Below are 20,430 nucleotides of genomic sequence, written 5' to 3'. Positions count from 1 at the left end.
AGGAGACCTTACTCAGACACCTTTCACTTATAGGTCAAAGGTCAATTGAAAGGCCATAATTACTTTTCTAAACTCAAGAAGGATCCTGAAAAGGTTTTGTAAATGGATTACCTCCTGAAATCCATGAATAAATAAAAAGGTGAAAAATAAAATGGGAATTCACAAGTCTGAAATTTGGTCATGACTATCAGTGCCTGCTAGAAAAAAAAATTTTTTTTTAAAGTCCTCCTCCTAAGCTAGGTGTACCAGGATGGAAAGAAACATTCCAATAATATGTGGACCAAGGATGTCAGTCCTTTTGCCAATCCTAAAAGTAAGTATCTATCTCAAAATACTTGTAGGTATCGGGACACCTGAAACAGAAATGTCCTGCAAATCTGGCTCCCAAAACTCCATGTCAGAAGAATCTTGGACACCTTCTCTGTGCCTTTGTGATAGATTTTCTACACCCATCTTCTCTAGAACTTAAGAACCATTATTTGAAATGCAAATGGTTCTCATCGAAGGGAAAACAGAAAACATTTGGAAATTTGGCTAATGAGAAGTCTCACAGATCTACAAGTCTCCTCAATAGATATTAAAAATTATAAGGTGTCTGAGTCTATGTGTCTGCCCATACGCCCATATGTATGTATGTTGTAGATAAGTGGTATTTTTCTACCCCTAGGTGTTGAAGCTGAAATTCCAATATTTTGGCCACCTGATGAGTAGACCTGACTCATTTGAAAAGACCCTATGCTGGGAAAGATTGAAGGCAGGAGGAGAAGGGGACAACAGAGGATGAGATGGTTAGATGGCATCACTGACTCAATGGACATGAGTTTGGGTAAACTCTGGGAGTTAGTGATGGACAGAGAGGCCTGGCGTACTGCAGTTCATGGGGTCGCAAACGACTGAGCAACTGAACTGAAGATAGCATATCAAAATTAATCTGTAAAGGAACTCTACTTAATTGGGTTGAAGGTCAAGCACTTTAAGGACTGACTATTCTAAAACTCTCATCAGAAATACAGAAACCAACCCAAATGACTATTTCAAGTTCATGTGATCCAAGATTATCTTTGGTAAATAAAAGCTAGTTTAACTTTGTTGGGTTACTAAAACAGACATAGCTTTGGAGCTATCAGCTTTAAATATAATACTTTTATTCTACTTGGGCTTACAATTCGTCAGGAAGAAACATAACTTGGTATGATGAAGTTTTCGTAGGTAATCTAAACCTAATTTGTGGGAGCAAATGACTCAGATAGATGCAGTGTAATTTGGATAAGAGATACAGAAAAACATTTTAGCAACAATTACATTTTATAGTATATGTACTTAAAAATAGCTTCCAAAATTCTTTTTGGTATCTTAGAGCTTTGCTAAGTTAAGTTAAATGATGAGAATTCATTGAATATATAGAGTATTTCCAAATAAGAAAAAAAAATATGGAAACATTAACAAACATAGGTTTATCTACTTTGGGTTTCTTATTACAAAGATACTAAAGATAAATTTGGTTCTATCAATAAACATGTTTAGTGTCATGTTGAGAAATTTCCATGTCTCTAGAGATTATAAAAATATTTATTATTTTGTTAATGTAACAGTCATTTAAAAAAAATAGTCATTTAAAAGACAGCCCATGATTCTTTACTTCCTAAATTTTCACTAAAAATTAAAGTTTCTAAAGGGTTAGGAATTCAAATGTAATTGAAAATTGTAAAAACAAAAAAAAGGAAACCTTTCCTTATGCAAGAAAAGTAGGATGTGTTTTTGACTAAAGAAAAAGATGAGAAATAAAGATGCATTTGTGTTCAGGAAAATGAGAGTAATTTTGTCTAAACTAGAACTTCTGGGTATAAAGAATAAACCAAAAGTATATAAAAGGCTCCAAAAGTATGTATAAAAGCCTGAAGAGAGAAAGATAATTTTTCCTTGTGTAATCAGGCAGGCAAAAATTAAACTATTATAAAGGTTTATCTTTTAATTATGCTTTAATATCAGTGTACTTATATAAAACTAAAACTTAATTTTTTTCAATTGCTAAATAGATAACTATTGTTTCATATTGATCTGTGATCCTATTTAGTCAAGTGTTCAAATCTTTTGATGTGTGTGCTACATGTATGCTAAATCGCTTCAATCATGTCTGACTCCTTGTGACCCTGTGGACTATAGCCCACCAGACTCCTCTGTCCGTTGGATTCTCCATGCCAAGAATACTGGAATGGGTTGTCATGGCCTCCTCCACGCGATCTTCCCAACGCTGGGATGGAACCTGTATCTCTTATGTCTCCAACATTGCCAGATGGGTTCTTTACCACTAGTGTCATCCGGGAAGCCCAGATGTCTTTGACAAACTTCCCCAAATCAAATTCTTAAAATAAAGTCTTTATGACCTGGAAGCAACCATGGGATTTTTCCAGAGAACCCCTGGAACATTCCAAACTATTTGTCAAGCTAATTAGACTTACTTGATATTCAATATGTTAAATCACATGGGAAACACAGTCAAATAAGAAGTTGTGACATTGTGTCTATTTAGGAATACATGAAATTATGTGGAATTCCTAGAAGTGTGATATGTCCTGACATAAACTGTTGCCTGTCATCAAAATTGATGCTAACACTAAGAGGAATAAATGAACCTGAGAACTGTGTGTGTGTGTGTGTGGGGGGGTGCCCTTACTAACTTTCATATTAAAGCAGCAGCAACAGAATCTGTAATGATTGTGGCAGAGGTGGATAAAGTTCATTCTGCTTCTGCAAAAAATGACCTCTCATTACCAAACTTTTGCCATCCTGATGTCCTTGTAACATGGCAACCATCTGCTCTTGAATCAGAGAAATTAAGATGAGTTAAATGATAACCATAAATGAGACAAACAGTTCAAACTATGGGAAACCCAAGACAACCACTTAGTTAGTTCTTTCTGACCGTCTGGTAAACCCCATTTCTGGGTCTTTGCATTTCTTCACCTATCATAGTACATTTAAGCAAAACTGTTTTCATCCTTAGAGGTCTCAAATATCCTCCCTGGGGACCCTTTGAACATCTACAGCAGAAATTTGTTCAACTGTCACTTAGCGTGAGTTTTCAGTGTGTTCTTATTGTATGTATGCATGTTCTCTAAATGGGTTGAAGCCATCCCCTGTCACAAGGCTGGTGCCCTCACAATGGCAAAGAAAGCATTACAAAATGTGTTTTTCAATTGGTATACAACTTCCACTATCTCCAATGATCGAGGTACCACTTCATTGGGCAAATCATATCAGCCTTAATGAAAACCTGGCAAACTTCTGGGAATTATCGCCACCCAGTCACCCTCAATCACCAGGCAAGATGGAGAGAACTAATGGAAAAACTGAATTCAAGCAGAACAAGTAGTAGTTACATGAAACCACTAAACCAAGGAGGATGCTCTAATGTTTCATTTTTCCAGATTTAAGGAGACCTTTTCTCCTAAGCTATTTATGACTTACATGAACCTGGTAAATTATGCTTTACAATGATGAAACACTGATGTTTTCTTCCTACCTGATCCTTCCAAAACTCAGAAATTTTCAGCAAGTATTATCTTCATGACAATATATCTGTCTACATAAGTTTAGTAAGAATCTGTTCTCCTTGTAATAGGGCACAATTAGAAAGACTATATATATCCCCATCACTTTGACTGCAATGTCATCTTTGAGAGAGTTGTGAATAGACCTACATATGACCATAGAGCTTTAAGCAACTGCTTAGAAAAGTCAGCCTGGCTTATAAGGTTTCAGCAAAGCTGTCTTAAAAGATAATTTTTATGATCAATCATTATTATTGCTTCACTTATATCAATGACTAGGCAGCAACATGGAAACTTGCATTACCATATGTAAAATAGATAGCTGCTGGGAATTTGCTAAAAGACTCAGGGAACTCAAACCAGGGCTCTGTAACAACCTAGAGGGGTGAGATAGGAGGAAGACAGGAGGGAGGCTCAAGAGGAAGGGGATACCTATGGATATGTATACCTATGGCTGATTCATGTTGGATGTTTGGCAAAAACCCACATAATTCTGTAAAACAATTATCCTTCAATTAAAAATAAGTAATAATAAAAAATAAGCAGGCTAAGTTATATACAAGCACATGAGTTTCATTGTGATTATATTTGGTAAAAAAAAATGGAAGTAATTGTAGACAGAAAAACTATGTTTCCAACTTTGCAAATATTAGATTCTAGTCCTGTTAATTATCTTTGGGGATTTTTTTTTTTTTAAACTTGATTTTACTTTATTTTTAAACTTTACATAATTGTATTAGTTTTGCCAAATATCAAAATGAATCCGCCACAGGTATACATGTGTTCCCCATCCTGAAGCCTCCTCCCTCCTCCCTCCCCATACCATCCCTCTGGGTCGTCCCAGTGCACTAGCCCCAATTGTTAGATACCTGTGAACTGGGATCTTGAACTGTTTTAGCTTCCTCAAATATCTGGCTACAACTCACCAAACTAATGTTTCCAAATTTCTCCCACCCTTCTGATCTGGAAGGGAGCTTAAAGACAGCCCTAAAGCCCCACTGTAAAGGACCTCACCATGAACTCCTGACCACTGACATTGCTGCAAAACTAGAAATGTACTGACACACATCTCACAGTTCAGGAGGACTCCACCTGATACCTGCTGCTGCTGCTAAGTCGCTTCAGTCATGTCCCACCCTGTGCGACCCCATAGACGGCAGCCCACCAGGCTCCTCCATCCCTGGGATTCTCCAGGCAAGAACACTGGAGTGGGTTGCCATTTCCTTCTCCAATGCATGAAAGTGAAAAGTGAAAGTGAAGTCGCTCAGTTGTGTTCGACTCTTCATGACCCCATGGACTGCCACCTACCAGGCTCCTCCATCCATGGGATTTTCCAGGCAAGAGTACTGGAGTGGGGTGCCATTGCCTTCTCCTGGTCTTATGCAAATGCTGGAGAGCACTGACTAAAGAAAGGGAAGTAGCTGACATCAACGTAGGTAGACTGCTTTGGTTCAAGATGCCAGATCAACACTTCCTCCTTTAGCTAAACATGAAAAACAACTTTTTTTTTTTCTTCACATTTTCATTGGCCTGGGAAGATAATGCTATCATTTCCGTAAGGCATTGTACAGGGGTGTGAGGGAGCAACCCCTAGAATTTAGGATGACTCTATTGCAGGCTAGGACACTGTCTTCCAATGTGTGCTAAAAATCTGACTGACTCCTGACTTGAATGGGTAAACACAACAGTCCTTGTGAATGAAGCCATTCATTATACTTCCAAACAGGAATGAACTGCACCGGTAAGTCTTGTGTTTGTGATAGTAATCATTCTCCTTATTCTCCTTAGACCTATCAATGCCTAGATGGCTGGCTCCCATCTTAGGCTACCTAACTATGCTCCTAAGGGCTCAAGGAAGGACCCACCAGGAGGCATTCAAGATTCAGGAACTGATTCCTCTGGCAGGACTCCACTTCCCTGGTTAAGAGTTAATAACAAATGAGATTATGATCAGGAACATTTCCTTAACTCTTAGAGACACTGCAGATTCCATTACGAAGATATTAGCTTCCTCCAAGAAAACTATTGGACTCTCAGACCAAGCTTGTTTTTGATAATAGGATAGCTCTTGATCATTCTTGGGCTGAGCAAGGAGGTACCTGTGCTGTGTTGTACTTGCCATACCTGGATTGACACTTCCGGGGAAGCTGAAACTCAAGTATGTAAGATCAATGAGTGAGCCACTTAGCTTAAAAGGGTAAATCCTTCAAAGGGTTTCTTTGACTGGTTTGGGTCTTGGAGACCAGGGCTCTGAAATGCACTGCAAACACTGGAAATTATCCCGTTTATAAGACTAATAATATCCCTGGTGCACTGTATCCTCTCATGAGTTTCAAACACATGTTCACATCCACTGACCAGCAGGAACACACTCTCCCTAAGACCAAAACATCAGAGAAGAAGCAATGAGAATAACCAACTTAAAAACTGTGAATCTGAATTTCACCAAAAACATCATGATCATGACCTATGATTACCATATCAAAGGTCAACAAAGCAGTAGCTGAGATAATGCTACGGCCTTAAATTTTTATCATCTTGCTCAGTTAGGCTGAAAATCTGATCAAAAGCGGGTAATTATTAAAGAGAAAAACAAAGGGCCAAAATGGCATTACTTGTGCTAAAGCCCATGATGGCAAATCTAGATTTAATACCTAACACAATTGAACTTTTGACCTTTTCCAGAAAAGTACCAGTCTAGAATTGTCTGGTCTATACCAATGAGGTAATCTGCCACATAAGGCCTCTGTAACCCCAGAGGAAGAACAAATCTGCATGATACAACTCTAGCATCCCTTCTCCACCACAAAATGGAAGTCCTGGACTCAAAGTCCTTTCTTTTCTTTTGTTAATAGCTCCCTTGCCTCATCTTTCTTCCTATATGAATCTTCCAATTTGTACAACTCCTTGGAGCACCCTGCCAGTTGCTAGATGGGCTGCTGCCTGAGTCATGAATCACCTAATAAAGACAATTACATCTTCAAATTTACTAGGTTGAATTTTTTTTAATAATACTCAAATATTGTGTATCTCTCTCCTCTCTCTCTCTCTCCTTCCCATTTTTATGATTGTATTTATGTCATTTATATCAAATTTTTGTGATGATACTGTTTTCATTGGACATTTTAAAACCATTGAATCTTTTACAAGTCCTCATTATCCTTTACTCTGTATATAAATGAAGCTTCCCTGGTGGCTCAGATGGTAAAGAATCTGCCTGCAATGTGGGAGACCTGGGTTCAATACCTGGATTGGGAAGATCCCCTGGAGGAGAACATGGCAACCCACTCTAGTACTCTTGCCTGGAGAATTCCCATGGATAGAGGAGCCTGATGGTCTACAGTCCACAAGGTTGCAAAGAGTTGGACACAACTGAGTGACTAAGCACAGTACAACACTGTGTATAATTGTAGCTACACATTCTTATTTTTCCATAAAATTCCTTTTATGTATATTCCCTCTGATCCATTCCCAAAGTTACTACTGTGGTATAGGCTTTCAAAACCGTTTGTGTTGTAATTACAAAGCCTTGGTTGACCCCAACCCAGCCTTCTTGCATTGAGTTTCTCCTTTCAGGATCTTTTTATGAGGTTGATCATCCTTAAACCTACTGAGTTTAATTGACTATAATAGATTTTTAATTATCATTCTTCACAGCTTCACAGATGGCTCAGTGGTTAAAAGAATCCATCTGCAATGCAGGAGACACAAGAGACGTGGGTTCAATCCCTGGGTCGGGAAGATCCTCTGGAGGAGAAAATGGCAACCCACTGCAGTATTCTTACCTAAAGAAAATCCCATAGACAGATGAGCCTGGCAGCTGCAGTCCATAGGGTCACACAGAGTCAGACAGGACTGAAGCAACTGAGCACACACACAGGCATGCATCTGGGTTAAAAGACTGCTTTGTGTCACCACGTGAATCCTTCAAAACGTGATTGGCCTAAAAAAAGCACTTGTTCTATAACTTTTGAGACTATATTCAGTCCTTGGTGTATGAGAGGCTTTGGTTCCGGAGCTCCACTTAGATATCAAAATCCACTAATGCTCAAGTTCCTTATATAAAATGATCCTCTGTACCCACTGATCAAACCAATACCTAATCTGTGGATTCAAGCAGTCACAAATGAAGACTTGATCCACAGTTGGTTGAATCCTTGGATATGAAACCCATGAATATGGAGAGCTACCTTTATGCTTATTGAAAAGTATCTGCACATAAGTGGAGCCATGCATTTCAAACCCTTCTTATTCAAGAGTCAACTGTATTCAAATCCAGAGCAGAGGTTTGTCTGAGTTTTGTTGCTCTTCTATTAGTTTTTAGAGCCTTTTATGTAAGTGAGGGCTCATTCTCCTCTTGCTGCTGCTAGAGGAATGCTGAGGTTTCTGTTTCCTTTAGAAATGCAAATAAAAATGTAAACTTAACCTCCTTCTGATACAACCCCAAAATAGCTTCTGGGCTAAATAGAAATGAATACCTTGACCTTAGTAACCTGAGAGTTTAGGGAGGCCTGGAGGTTCATATCTATTTGAATTCTGGTCCTGAACAAGAGAAGCATAATCCTATTACATTTACACAGCTTGCAGTAGACTTTGAAATTCATATTAACATTCCTGAAGGGAAGATAGTTTTGTAACTAAGAGCCATGCAAGTCATAAGAGAAAATTATTGCTCCTGGTTTAGTGAATAACTATATTTCTCAAAGGAAAAAAAAAAAACATCCCTTCCCACCCTCCACTCCTCATTCCCTCAGGAAAAAATATTTGCTGGTGATATGGGTGGGGTGGAGGTGGACAGAGGAGTTACTTTGTGCTTTGCATGATACCTTATTATGTTAAAAATAGAGAGGCAGGCATGAGACAACATCTCTGAATTTTAGTTCACATTACGTTAACTAAAGCATCATGCCCACGCCTTAGGTCACTCACCTCCTTTAATATTTATTTCTAATTTATTGCCAATTTTTGAAAAAAATGTGCATATTTTACCTGCAGGAACCATGAAAGCCACATAGCTAATCCTACCCTAAAACATGCAAAGAAATGAAAAATAACCACTCAGAATCATTATTCACTTATTAAAATGCAATCTTTGCTACAAGTCCCACATTTTACTCTCTAAACCAATGCCTACGGTATTATAAAATCTGTTCTTTTGTTAAAATCCAAGATATTTTCACTTAGAGAGCTGCCCTACATTGTCAATTTAATTTCTACACTCTAACCTGATTTTTTTATTTACATACTTTAACAAATTATATTTAAAAGAGATTTTTAAAGTTTCTTAGAATCTTTATAATAAATTGTTTCCGTATCAGGTGATGATTAGTAAGACAAATTAACAAAGAACGTCATGTCCTCCAACTGGTTATTCTGATGTTGAAATCAGAACCGAAGTTACAAATTCCTCTAAGAATGATCTTGGACACAAAGAATCCTGGGGTTGGATAATTTATTGTCTATGAGATGAACTCACAGTTACCAAAAAATGAAAATATGAAAGTTTTTGAAAATAGTGTTTCTCATTGTCTAGACTGGAAACCCTAGATGATATGGGGTCACAAGTGGTATCAAGTACTCCCTTCTTGAAATAGACAGGAAAGATATCACCAAATATCTTTAATCATTTAAGAAACAGTTACATCTGTGGACCGAGTTCTGGAGGTAGCTAGAGTTACTTCTGACTCTCTCCTGGAAATGCCCACAGTTCATAGCTAATGTAGCTCATTTCCGTTCAAGTTTTGAAGCTAAATGGAAGAAGTTATCTTCCCCCTCTCCCTCCTTCACCAAACACAAAAATAGAGATGACAGTGACAATATTTGTTTTTGACTATTGTTCAGTTATAAATTCTGTATATTTGTTTTCCTCTCTGAATCTACTGAAACAATTTCTTGCTGTGATCTATTGTAGATGAATATGACAAAAAATAAATTTGTGCAACTTATATGACTAAAGGACTATGACTGCCTCCACCTGGAGATTAAAAAGTCCAATCATTCAGAGATATTCTCTTAAACTCTTAAAATGAAAGGGTATTAGCAAACTTAATCCTCATGTGTATCTGTGTGCATATATGTGTGTGCACTCAGTCATGTCAGACTCTGTGACTCCATGGACTGTAGAAAGGCTCTTCTGTCCAATGGGATTCTCCAGATAAGAATATGGGAATGGGTTGCCATTTCCTTCTCCAGGGTATCTTCCCAACCCAGCGATGGGATCCTTGTCTCCTGCGTCTCCTGAGTCTCCTGAATTGGCAGGCTTGTTCTTTACCACAGAGCCACTAGGGAAGCCCTAAAATCATTCTACCTATTTCTAACTCTCTGACTTTTAAAAATAAAAGTAACCCAGAACTTATACTGAAAGTGGATTACTTTGCCCAAGTTTTTTTTTTTTTTTTTTTTCTGGAAGAGCATCTTTAAAAAAAGTAAAAATCTATATTTAAATTGGAGGATAATTATAATATTGTGATGGGTTTTGCCACACATCAACATGAATTGGCCATAGGCATACATATGTACCCGCCCTCCTTAACCCTCCTCCCACCTCCCTCCGCACCCCATCCCTCCAGGTTTTCATAGAGCACAGGCTTTGGGTGCCCTGCATTATACATCAAAACTTTTAAAGAGAACCCTTGATTAAAAGTACAGATTGCCAGCTATAAAATAAGTCAGGGGGTTGTAATGTACACATAGGAAATACGGGCTATAATGTAACAACTTTGTATGGTGATGGATGATAACTGATCTTTTTGCTAAGATCATTTCACAATGAACAGTGAATAAAATGAATGAATAAAAATATCAAAACACTATGTTGTACACAAGACTAATATAATATTGTATGTTTATTATAACTCAATTAAAAAAATAATGAGATCCTCTGAACAAAAAGAAAACATACAGGTTCCATCAAAACTATTGTGGAAGAAGTCTATGCCTTTCATGGTGATAAAAACCAATTTAAGGAAGAACAAAAAGATTTGATAGAAGATTAGAGATCGGCCTCCCTTGGTCCCTGTAAACATTGTTCAGTGAGAACAAACCAAAAGAGAATGCAGGGACTTCATGGAAGTCAAGAATATCTAAGGCATCACAATTTTGATCTCCAGTGCTTACTCTGTATTCATTATAGTGTCATAGACGTCAAGTCTCTCTTCTATGATAGAGTATACCCAAAGACTTCTGAATGAGAGGAAAGCACTATCCTAAAGAAAAATACTGCTAAGTCCATTAAACTAGCTTTAAAGTAGTCACTGTGAACAGCAAAACAAGAATCAGACCACAGTGTCCACAGACAAACTCACTCCCCTTCTAACATGCCCACATTCTCGTTCTTATTTTAGTACTGATATTCTACCCTATGAAGGGTAGACACATCAAAGTATGCTGGAGTATTTAGGTTTCTTCCTCTTACACTTTCATTTTCCACAGAAGCTGAGCTATCGTTCCTTCTCTTTTACACAATTATTTTTATATTTATTTATTTATTTGGCTCTGTGGGATCTTCAGTTCATGACATTTGGGATCTAGTTCCTTGACTGGGGATTGAACCCAGGCCCCCTGCATTAGGAGAGCAAAGTCTTAGCCACTGGACCATCAGGGAAGTCCCTATCATCTCTTCTTAATTCAGATCAAGCACAAGAAGCTGTGTAGAGAGAATACCCAGTCTTTCCTTGAAGGATGACAAAGTTAGGACAAAGGAATCTGAATGCCCATTTCCTTGAAGACTGTATAGATATTAAGTGACAGCTGTAATTCTATTTGCCCTTCTATATTTTGTTTTCCTGTTTTTGAGTAAAAAGTTTTCTTATTGCAAATCAGTTAATCAGCAATATGAACACAGTGAGATAAAACAAGGAGCACTTCTGTTTGGGATGGCATAATTGCTTAGAAATCATAAAAATCCTTCTTCATGGAAAACAAACAAACAAACAAAATTAGGTAAAATATATCTGTTCTAAAAAGATCACAGGGTTGGCCCAGAGGAAAGGAACCAATAATGCACAAGCAAAGTAAAAGCTCAGGATGCAAGGTACACAAGAGAGACAAACTTTATCATCAGGGTTTCTACAAAATCTTGGAGACTTTAGTTTCCCTTTCATGACTTTAAGGCCTGTTATGGAGAATTTCATAAAATACTTCATGCCAGAAATGATGACTCGCCCTCAGCGTAAGGATAGACTGGAAAGAGACATGCCAAGTAACACATTTTGCCATGGCCACTTGTATGTCTACAATTTAATCCGAGATGGTAAGGGGACCAAACTCTCTTGTGAGAATTTATAATCTCAAGCTGGCCTTTCCAGGACTTTAGGGTCTGAATTCATGCTCCTTCTGTGATTCAAAAAATCCTCAAAGCAAAATGTAAATAGTAAGTGCTTGCAGATTGCTGGGCTTCCATGGGACAGAAAGGTGTAAAAGCCACCTGACCAGCATGTTACAGCAGCAGAGGAAGGGGCTGAGCATCTCCTAATTCCTTACTTTGATCCTCCTGACTTCACGCAGCCCCTTGGCTCCTTCCCCCTCTGACTGTAGTCCTAAATCCACAACCTCTCTGGTTCTACATCTGCAGAAAAAACCTCCAGGCTCCTACATGAATCAGAAAAGATGGGAGCCTGACTGCAGGGTGAGGGGCAGGGTGAGGCGAGTGCACACAGCTGGCTCTTTAGTCAGACTCTCAAAAGCTCCTGATTTTGTTCGCACCCCCAACACATACACATGCGTGCGTGCACACACACACACACACACACACACGCCCACACACAGCCTTGCACTTCCTTCTACACTTCCTTCTGTAGAAGGTGGTGCTTTTTTGGAGTTGTCCAGGCCAGAGGACCTTGTTTCTCTTCAACCCTCCATCCCCATACACACTTAGGTATAACCCTGCTCTGCAAATCACGGGTTGGCCAAAATGTTTGTTCAGATTTTTCCATGTTACCCCATATTTTACTTGTATCTCCATCCACTTTCCACATCCTATGACTGAGGTTATAGACGACTCCTAAATTTGCTTGAAGGTGAGCTTATTGTGCTTCTTGTTCTTTGGTAACAATTTTATAAAAGGAATCTCACTGAAGTTTACATTTTTATTACTCTTTCACGTTTTTATTGCTGGTTATAAAGTAATTTTAGAGAAAAGAATAGAGTAGAAATACCTTTGATCCACTATCTTAAAACTGGAGATCCATCCTACTAATTTAGAAGTGCAAATTTCCAAACAAGCCAATACTAGGAATTCTCTGATGTTGGGGTCTAACTTGGGGAAAACTCAGAAAGAATGCTGAGCCTGAAGAATTGATGTTTTTGAACTGTGGTGTTGGAGAAGACCCTTAAGAGTTCCTTGGACAGCAAGGAGATCAAACCAGTCAATCCTAAAGGAATTCAACCCTGAATATTCATTGGAAGGACTGACTGATACTGAAACTGAAGCTCCAATAATTTGGTCATCTGATGTGAAGAGTCGACTCACTGGAAAAGACCCTGATTCTGGGAGAGATTGAGGGCAGAAGGAGAAGGAGTCAACAGAAGATGAGATGGTTGGATGGGTATCATCAAATCAATGGAAATAAGTTTGAGCAAACTCCAGCAGATAGTGAAGGACAGGGAAGCCTGGCAGGCTGTAGTCCATGGGGTCACAAAGAGTTAGACACAACTTAGTGAGTGAACAACAACAGGTATCTACCTTGTCTACTTTGAAGGACTATCTGGGCTCCAGCTAGAATCCACTGAAAACACTTCTAAGATAGATACAATAATTTGCCACTATAGGGTAACTTTCTACATAATTTAAGAGCATCCTCTCTGCAGAATTCACTAAGTGATTTTGCAATGGAAACAAACCATAATTATCTCTAGTATCACAGAGCATCAAAGTCTAGGTCACCATATAGCTACACTGGGTCCTGCACAAAGGTACCATTTTATTTGTGGCTGTACAGCATGGCATAAGGGATCTTAGTTCCCCAACTAGGGAGCAAACCCGCACTTCCTGTGTTGGAGGCACAGAGTGTTAACCACTGGACGGTCACAGAAGTCCCAAAGATACCATTTTTAAAATACTTCATTTATGTAGATTTTGCTGATCTAAATATTTAATAACAACTCTGCAGCAGAAAGTTAAGTACAAACCTTGGAATAACAAGATTATATTATTATAACAATTTTCTGACATACAGAAACAAAATGTTATTAGGAAGTGGTTCCTTCCTGTAATTCATAGCCACTGTATAGCTTCTGAAAACTCCTAAATCTAACTACCTTGCACATCAAATTTACATCTGCAAGTGTTCTGACAAGGACATCATTTCCAAGGTATAACTATTAGGGACTGAATTCTAACCCAAACTCAATCACTTTTCCTTCAACAAGATATCACACTGGCCCATTACACTGGTGACTTTATACTGATTGGACATAATGAGTAAGAAGAAACAACACTAGACTCACTGGCAGGACGTTTTCATGTCAGAGAGTTAGAAATAAATTTGAGAAAGTACATGTGACCCCCATGGACTGTAGCTGCCAGGATCCTCTGTCCTCTTGCCTCTCCTCCTGTCCCCTTGCCTCTCCAGGCAAGAATACTGGAATGGGTTGCCATGCCCTCCTCCAGGGGATCTTTCTGACCCAGGGACTGAAGCCAGGTATCCTGCAGGCAGATTCTTTACCATCTGAGCTACCAGAGAAGCCCTGAGAAAGTTCAGGGGCTTTCAACTCCAGTGAAAGGTCTGAAGGTCCAGCCATGTGAAGCATGCTGAACCCCTTCTAAGGGAAAGATACCTCATTATATATGGCCCCGTCTACAACTGAAATAGAGATACAACATCTAGCATATTGTGTCTCTTCAGATTTTGGAGGCAACACAGCCCTCATTTGGGTGTGTTACTCCAGCCTATTTGCCAAGGGATCTGACAAGCTGCTAGTTTTAAGTGGGGCCTAGGAAAGAAAAACAAACAGACAGGCTCTGTAACAGGTTCAGGCTGCTGGGAAAGCTGCTCTGCTACTTGGGCCACAGGATCAGCAGATCCAGTGGTGCCTGAAGTGTCAGTGGCAGGTACAGATGCTCTCTGGGGTGCATGGGAGGTTCCTATAGGTGAATTGCTGTTTAGGTCCTTCCAATTGTGGAGTACAGCCCTGCCGTCCTCTGCAAAGGGCTTCTCTCCATTTGAGAAACAGCTTTTGACCAGCTACTGGGCCTTCATAGAGGCTGCATGCTTAACCACACACCCTGAGCTGCCCATCATGAACTGGATATTATCTGAGATATCAAGCCACAGGTAGGGCATGCACAGCAGCACCCCATCATCACATGGACATGGTATATATGTAATCATATATTACATTGGGGGGCACCCAAATGGACAGCTGTGACACTAACCCCTTTCTGAGACATCCATGAAAGACAGAGTGAAGGAAGTCATCCTGATGTATAGAACTTCAAGCAGCATGTATGGTTGTTCACTTTGCTTGGAAGGAGAAATGGCCAGCTGTGGGATTAAGTACAGACCCACAGGCTATGGCCAATGATTTTGCTGGATGGCCAGGGACTTAAAGGAACACAATTAGAAAATTGGTGACAAGAAAAGGTAGGCAAGTGGTATGTGGATAGGCTTCTCTGAATTGGCAACAATGTGAACAGATTTGTATGCAATATTTGTATCCCATGTGAATGCTTCCTAAAGGCTGACCTCAGTTGAGAAAGATTTTAATAAGCAATTGAATAGGATGACCTATTCTGTGGATATGAGTCAGCCTCTATCCTCAGCTACCCCTGCCATTACCTAATGAGCTCCTGCACAAAGTGGCCATGGTGGTGGGAAGGAAGGTTATGCATGGACTCAGCATGGGCTTCCACGCATCCAGGACAACTTGGCTATAGTCATGTCTGAGTGCTCAATCTGCCAGCATCAGGGGCCAGTGCTGTGCCCCCAGTATGGACCATTCCCCAAGGTGATCAGCCAGCTACACGGTGGCAGGTTGATTACATTGGACTACTTCTATCATAGGAGGTGCAGTGCTTTATTCTTACCAGATAGGTACTTATTCAAATAGGATAAGGATTTGCCTTTCCTGCCTGCAATGCTTCTATCAAAATTACCCACTGCAAGATAAAAATGATCACTTGCCATCTGCCTCTACAAGGATGAAGTCACTAGCCACTGCAGTCACTGATCTTCAACACACTCGGAAAGGAGTTCAGGGCAATGATCAGGAATGAGGCACTCTGTGTTCTGTGATAAACTAGCAGACAAGGCCTTCAGATAGTTAGGTATTTTCAAGAGAAGATTTTGTGAGCTCAAATTCTTGCATCTTATATCTAGCAAAGCACTGAAATCATTAACAAAGACATCTGTTCCTCAAGACTAGCAGCAAGTCTCTGGCAAAAGGTGTGCTTGATAAAATGTATCCCCCTTCACAACAAACATATACATAATACTGACCTCCCCCAGTCCCTCTCTGGAGTAGCTCCTCAGCTACTTAACTCACAATTCTCATGTTGTTGCATTTTTTTTCAGTTGACACTATCATCCATGGACTTACAGGACACCTTGTCCATCATCATGATATTCCACACAACATTGTTTTGGATCAAGGATCTCACTTTCCAGCAATTGAGATCTGGCAATGTGCCCATACTCATTGATTCCACCGGTCTTACCAAGTCCCCCACTATCCTGGTTTGATATAAGGGTGAAAAGGTCTTTTGAAGACTTAATTACAGCACCAGTTAGCGGGCAATACCTTGAAGGGCTAGCGAAAAGCTTTCCAGAAGCATCCAACATGTGGTGTTTTTCTTTTTTTCTCCCATATCCAGGATTCGCAGGTCCAGGAGTCAAGGGTGGAAATGGCACTGGCATAACTTACTCTTACCCCTAGTGATCCATTAGGAAAGTGTTTGCTTGCAGTTCCTCTGCAGTCTTATGTTCTGCTGACCTACAGTCTTATTTCCAGAGGGAAGAATGCTTCCACTAAAAACAGCTATGACTTCCTTGAACGGGAATTGAAAACTGCCACCCACCCACACTGGGCTTCTTACACCCGGGACTCAACAAAGAAGGGAGTTATTATGCTGGCTGAGATGACTGATCCTGACTAATATGATAACCTATGCAAGAGGAAGAGAAATAATTCTCAATATGCTTTTCAGCTGAATTATGAAACCAGTGATACACAGCCGGTCCTACAAGGTCTGAGTTTGGCTACATACATCCCTTTAGTGACAGAGTGGTCAGGTTTTAAGAACAAAGCCTTCTTGTTAAGCCTTATATTATTGGCATGTGAATTCTGAAAGAAACAGAACAGTGAGCAACCTGATGACTTTCTGAGTGCTTTTCAGAGATTTCAATATGCCATACTTTCTCAACATTGATGATAAAAGGCACCTACATGCAGATCCAGAAGTCAATTCATAAGATCTTCCAGAAAAAAAATTTTAAATATGGAATGCATCACAAATCTGCATGTCATCATTATACAGGAGAAATGCTAATCTTCTCTGTATTGGCCCAATTTCAGTATATGTGCTGCTGAAGCAAGCACCAGAAATTTTAATAATTCCTCTCTATGCATATTCCATATGAAACATACAGCAAGTACATACATAACAATCAGGTGTAAATCATGATTGCTATGATTAGTTAATTCATTCAGCAAGTATTTAATGAGCATCTAAAATGTACAATATATATTATCAGATCCAATTTCAACACATCCCTTCATTCTTTGACTAATATCCAATGTGCATTTGGACCATCAGCACTAGGGTATGCTAAAGACTGAGAACATGTACTTTCTTACATTGCATTAGTCCCTAGGTGCACTAGCTAGCTATGGTTAAAAGGTGGTCTAATATCAGCATGAACTAATGTCAACCTTAAACTCAAACACTCATAAACAATCCAATCCAGCAAGATCACAACTTATCCAAGTATAAAAAGAGATACCAATTTATAAAAGCAATATAACTTTGAATTACATTTGATTAGAAAAACTGTTTTGAAATCCCCTTACCTCTTATTTGCACTCCCTTTCCGCAGGTTTCACTGGTGCCCATTAGTCCCTGCCGGACAGACTCTGGCACGAGGACACAGGGGCTCCATTTCTGTGGCCTCCATCTGTGATGACAAAGAACAGCAGACTAGAAATTTCACCACGGCAAACATACAAAACAAATACTGGAAACAGATGAATTTGAAACCCAAAGCATAAAGGTAGTAATTCAATAAAAATGGATTTGAAACCGATGTTATAAAAGGGAGCCCTGGCACACACTAGGGATGGCATCAGTCTCTCTGCCCCAGATCCATAGTTAAAGCAGTAATTCCATTTTTTAAAAATGTGGACATTTTGCACAGAAGCCTTAGTGGATATAGCAAAGTGGCCATAAAGAAACATTAGAGGCACAGATCAAATCTAGAAGGTTTAGCTCTGTATGAACTTAAAATTGTTTAAAGAAAAACAATATAAAAAAAAATCAAAGAAAGAAAATTCCTATGCCCCATCTGAGCATTAGAGAATCAAGGTGATAACATGTGAAAATTTTAGGAACAAGCCTTCATACTTGATCTTCTGCCTCAAAATTTTTACAAGGTGCTTCCCAGAACTTTGGGGTAGCTCAAACATCTCAATAGGTTATAGAGTAAAGACAAGGCAGGAGGCCGTAGGGACTTATCTTATGCGATGGTTTCTCTCAGAGAAGAGAAATGGAACTGTCTCTGAGGAATGACCCGTATTTCTTCTCCACAGAGGGAAGAGTATGTACGGAATCCTTCTGGCTTGCCTGCGCCTGTGTGTGTGTGTTTAAGGTGAATAGAACTCTACTTTTAGGACCTGCAGGGCAGACTGTGACTTGAGCCCTTAAACCTGTGTCTTTGGAATGTTCCAGAAAACCCAAACCCCAAATGTAGCCACAGATTTTGCTCTTTCATTGAGTACATTTTTGTACTTTTTCACATAATCCAATACCTCTGATAAGAGGTGCTAATTAAAAAAAAAGAAACAGAACCATAGCAAAAATATTATTGACCAGTTTGGCAGGATGAGAAACATCGAGAGAGCGGTTGTACTTCAATGTGCATACAATCAAAACTATAGAACTGTACACTTAAAAATGGTTAAGATGGCAATCTCTGCTGTACAGCAAGGTGATCCAGGTTTACACATATATGCATTCTGTTTTTAATATCCTTTTCCATTATGGATTGGTACAACATTGTACATCAACTATACTTCATTAAAAGAAGCTAATTTAGAAAGAAAAGGTTACAATGTAACTTTTATGTTATATGATTTTTATCACAATAATAAAGAAATCTCAGCAAGAGAAACAATAATGTATAACAGAACATGGAGTAGACTTCCTTTGTTCAGGAAAAATCACCTTAAGGAACCCTTTTAGTTATGTGAACATAGATTAATATAGCATGTGAAGATCACTTAGTATAACCCACATATTAATTAATTAACATCATTTATCTCAGCAATCACCACCCTCTCCTCTGTCTAGACTAAGTGAATCTCACTTACTGGAGGTGAGGCAGTGAGGGTGTTAAGAAATAGATACAGACTGTCTTGCAGAAAAGCAAAGTACATTAAAATGTAAAAGTGAAAAAAAATACATATCAGTGACCTCATTCAAGTGACCTCCATATTAAGAACAACTGAAGAGCTGGAGAGAAACCAGGAAACAACAGAAAAACCTGCCCCATTTTTTAAAAAATCACCTATTACTTTTTAAGTAGTTAGAAATTTGCTTTGTAGATGCAAAGACTCATTAAGTATAATTCTAAAACACAGACGGAAATGGTAAGGGAGTTTAGTCTAGCTTTTCAACTGGGATATGTCATTCACTCAGATCCCTCAAGTTCCTAAAATACTTACTAAAGTGAGACCAAGGAATTCAATTTAGCTTAGTGTGCTAAATAGAAGGGAGAAATGTCAAGAACTCTTGTTAGATTCACAGTTTTAGAAGGATAAGCCTGAGCTCAGAGCGGTTTCGTGACATGCCTGAGATTGCACATGAAAGGGCAGGCCAGCTGTCGGTCCTGAATCCTTAGATGCTCAGCCACAGACTCTGGGAGACATCCCACTGCCGATTCTATTTAGGGGTATATCACCCACACCGTCTTCCCTCTTGCTTACATTGTCAGCCATCCAAATGTGACTCAATTGAATATTGTCTATCTTGAATGAACGTTACTTAAGAAATGGCCAACACAAGAGGGGCACTCTGACTTTCCTTCTGCTTCCCTCCTTCTGCCTCCTTCCTTCTGCTTCCCCTTGAAAGCAGGAAATAATTCTCTTCTGTGAGCGGTGCCCTTCCCGCCCACATCTGAAGGTAGAAGGAAACCCTTACCACTAGGGAATTCAGGCTGTATAAACCTTGATACTTTTAAAATTTAATACCCCAAGCTCAGACTCTGTTTAGATTTTTCATGGATTGAGCACCCAAAGCCGACATTTACTCATCCAGTCAATTCTTTACTAATTTATTGTTTCTCTGTCTAAAAAGGATAAAAGCGTCCTGCTTTGGCCACTTCTTAGGTTCAATTTCTATGGGATCTCCATGCATATGAATTAACATTTGTTGCATTTTAATACTAACCTATCTCATGATAATCTATCTCATGTCAATTTTATTATTAAGAGAGCTATAAGAACTCATGAAGCGTAGAGGGGAAAATTTCCTTTCCCCAACACTAACTTAAAATTAACATAGTGGGAAATGCTCAAATTCATAGAAAAAATTCTATAGACATTGTGATTCTGTTTTAAATTGTGAATGTCTCATCTTGCTGCTGCTGCTGCTAAGTCACTTCAGTCATGTCCGACTCTGTGCGACCCCATAGATGGCAGCCCACCAGGCTCCCCCGTCCCTGGGATT

The 20,430-nt window shown here is 39.2% G+C and overlaps 1 protein-coding gene and 2 non-coding genes across 3 annotated transcripts in view; all 3 read right to left on the bottom strand.

The window, feature by feature from the left end:
• Positions 1-20,430, bottom strand: part of THSD7B (thrombospondin type 1 domain containing 7B) — a 926,619-nt gene that overhangs the window by 435,569 nt on the left and 470,620 nt on the right. Inside the window, exon 11 of the mRNA XM_070380583.1 lies at positions 17,559-17,662. Within this exon, the coding sequence (XP_070236684.1) occupies positions 17,559-17,662 (104 nt within the window). The remainder of the gene's footprint in view (positions 1-17,558; positions 17,663-20,430) is intronic.
• TRNAR-CCU (transfer RNA arginine (anticodon CCU)) lies at positions 11,082-11,154 on the bottom strand. Its single transcript has one exon. It is a non-coding gene; the product is annotated as a tRNA-Arg (tRNA).
• On the bottom strand, positions 16,981-17,087 carry LOC138984936 (U6 spliceosomal RNA). Its single transcript, XR_011462187.1, has one exon. It is a non-coding gene; the product is annotated as a U6 spliceosomal RNA (small nuclear RNA).

Source organism: Bos mutus, chromosome 2, assembly GCF_027580195.1.
Source record: "Bos mutus isolate GX-2022 chromosome 2, NWIPB_WYAK_1.1, whole genome shotgun sequence".
NCBI classification, from domain to species: Eukaryota; Metazoa; Chordata; class Mammalia; order Artiodactyla; family Bovidae; genus Bos; species Bos mutus.
Note: the sequence above shows the minus strand (reverse complement) of the source record. Positions and strands in the feature narration are given on the sequence as shown.